General features: G+C 54.1%; 1 protein-coding gene across 1 annotated transcript in view; it reads left to right on the forward strand.

The window, feature by feature from the left end:
* The first annotated feature begins 80 nt into the window (after window positions 1-80).
* GPN2 (GPN-loop GTPase 2) overlaps window positions 81-218 on the forward strand; it is a 4,204-nt gene continuing 4,066 nt past the window's right edge. The window contains 1 exon segment of the mRNA XM_010012224.1: window positions 81-216. Within this exon segment, the coding sequence (XP_010010526.1) occupies window positions 108-216 (109 nt within the window). The 5' untranslated portion in view covers window positions 81-107.

Here is a 218-nt window from a genome sequence, read left to right on the forward strand (position 1 = left end):
TCCACATGCTCCCTGGGTGTGAATTCCAGCGGATCCCATTCGTATAGATGCAAATAAAATGATAAGTGTTGGATTTTGCTTCCTCACTCAACAGGAGATGAGCCAACATGTCTGAGGGCAGCAAGGGGACCTCGCTGGCCTTTGGCCAGGTGGTGATCGGGCCTCCGGGCTCTGGGAAGACAACCTACTGCCATGGCATGCAGGAGTTCATGGGCAGG

The sequence above is a fragment of the Nestor notabilis genome, unplaced genomic scaffold (genome assembly GCF_000696875.1).
Source record: "Nestor notabilis isolate BGI_N333 unplaced genomic scaffold, ASM69687v1 scaffold17340, whole genome shotgun sequence".
NCBI lineage: Eukaryota > Metazoa > Chordata > Aves > Psittaciformes > Psittacidae > Nestor > Nestor notabilis.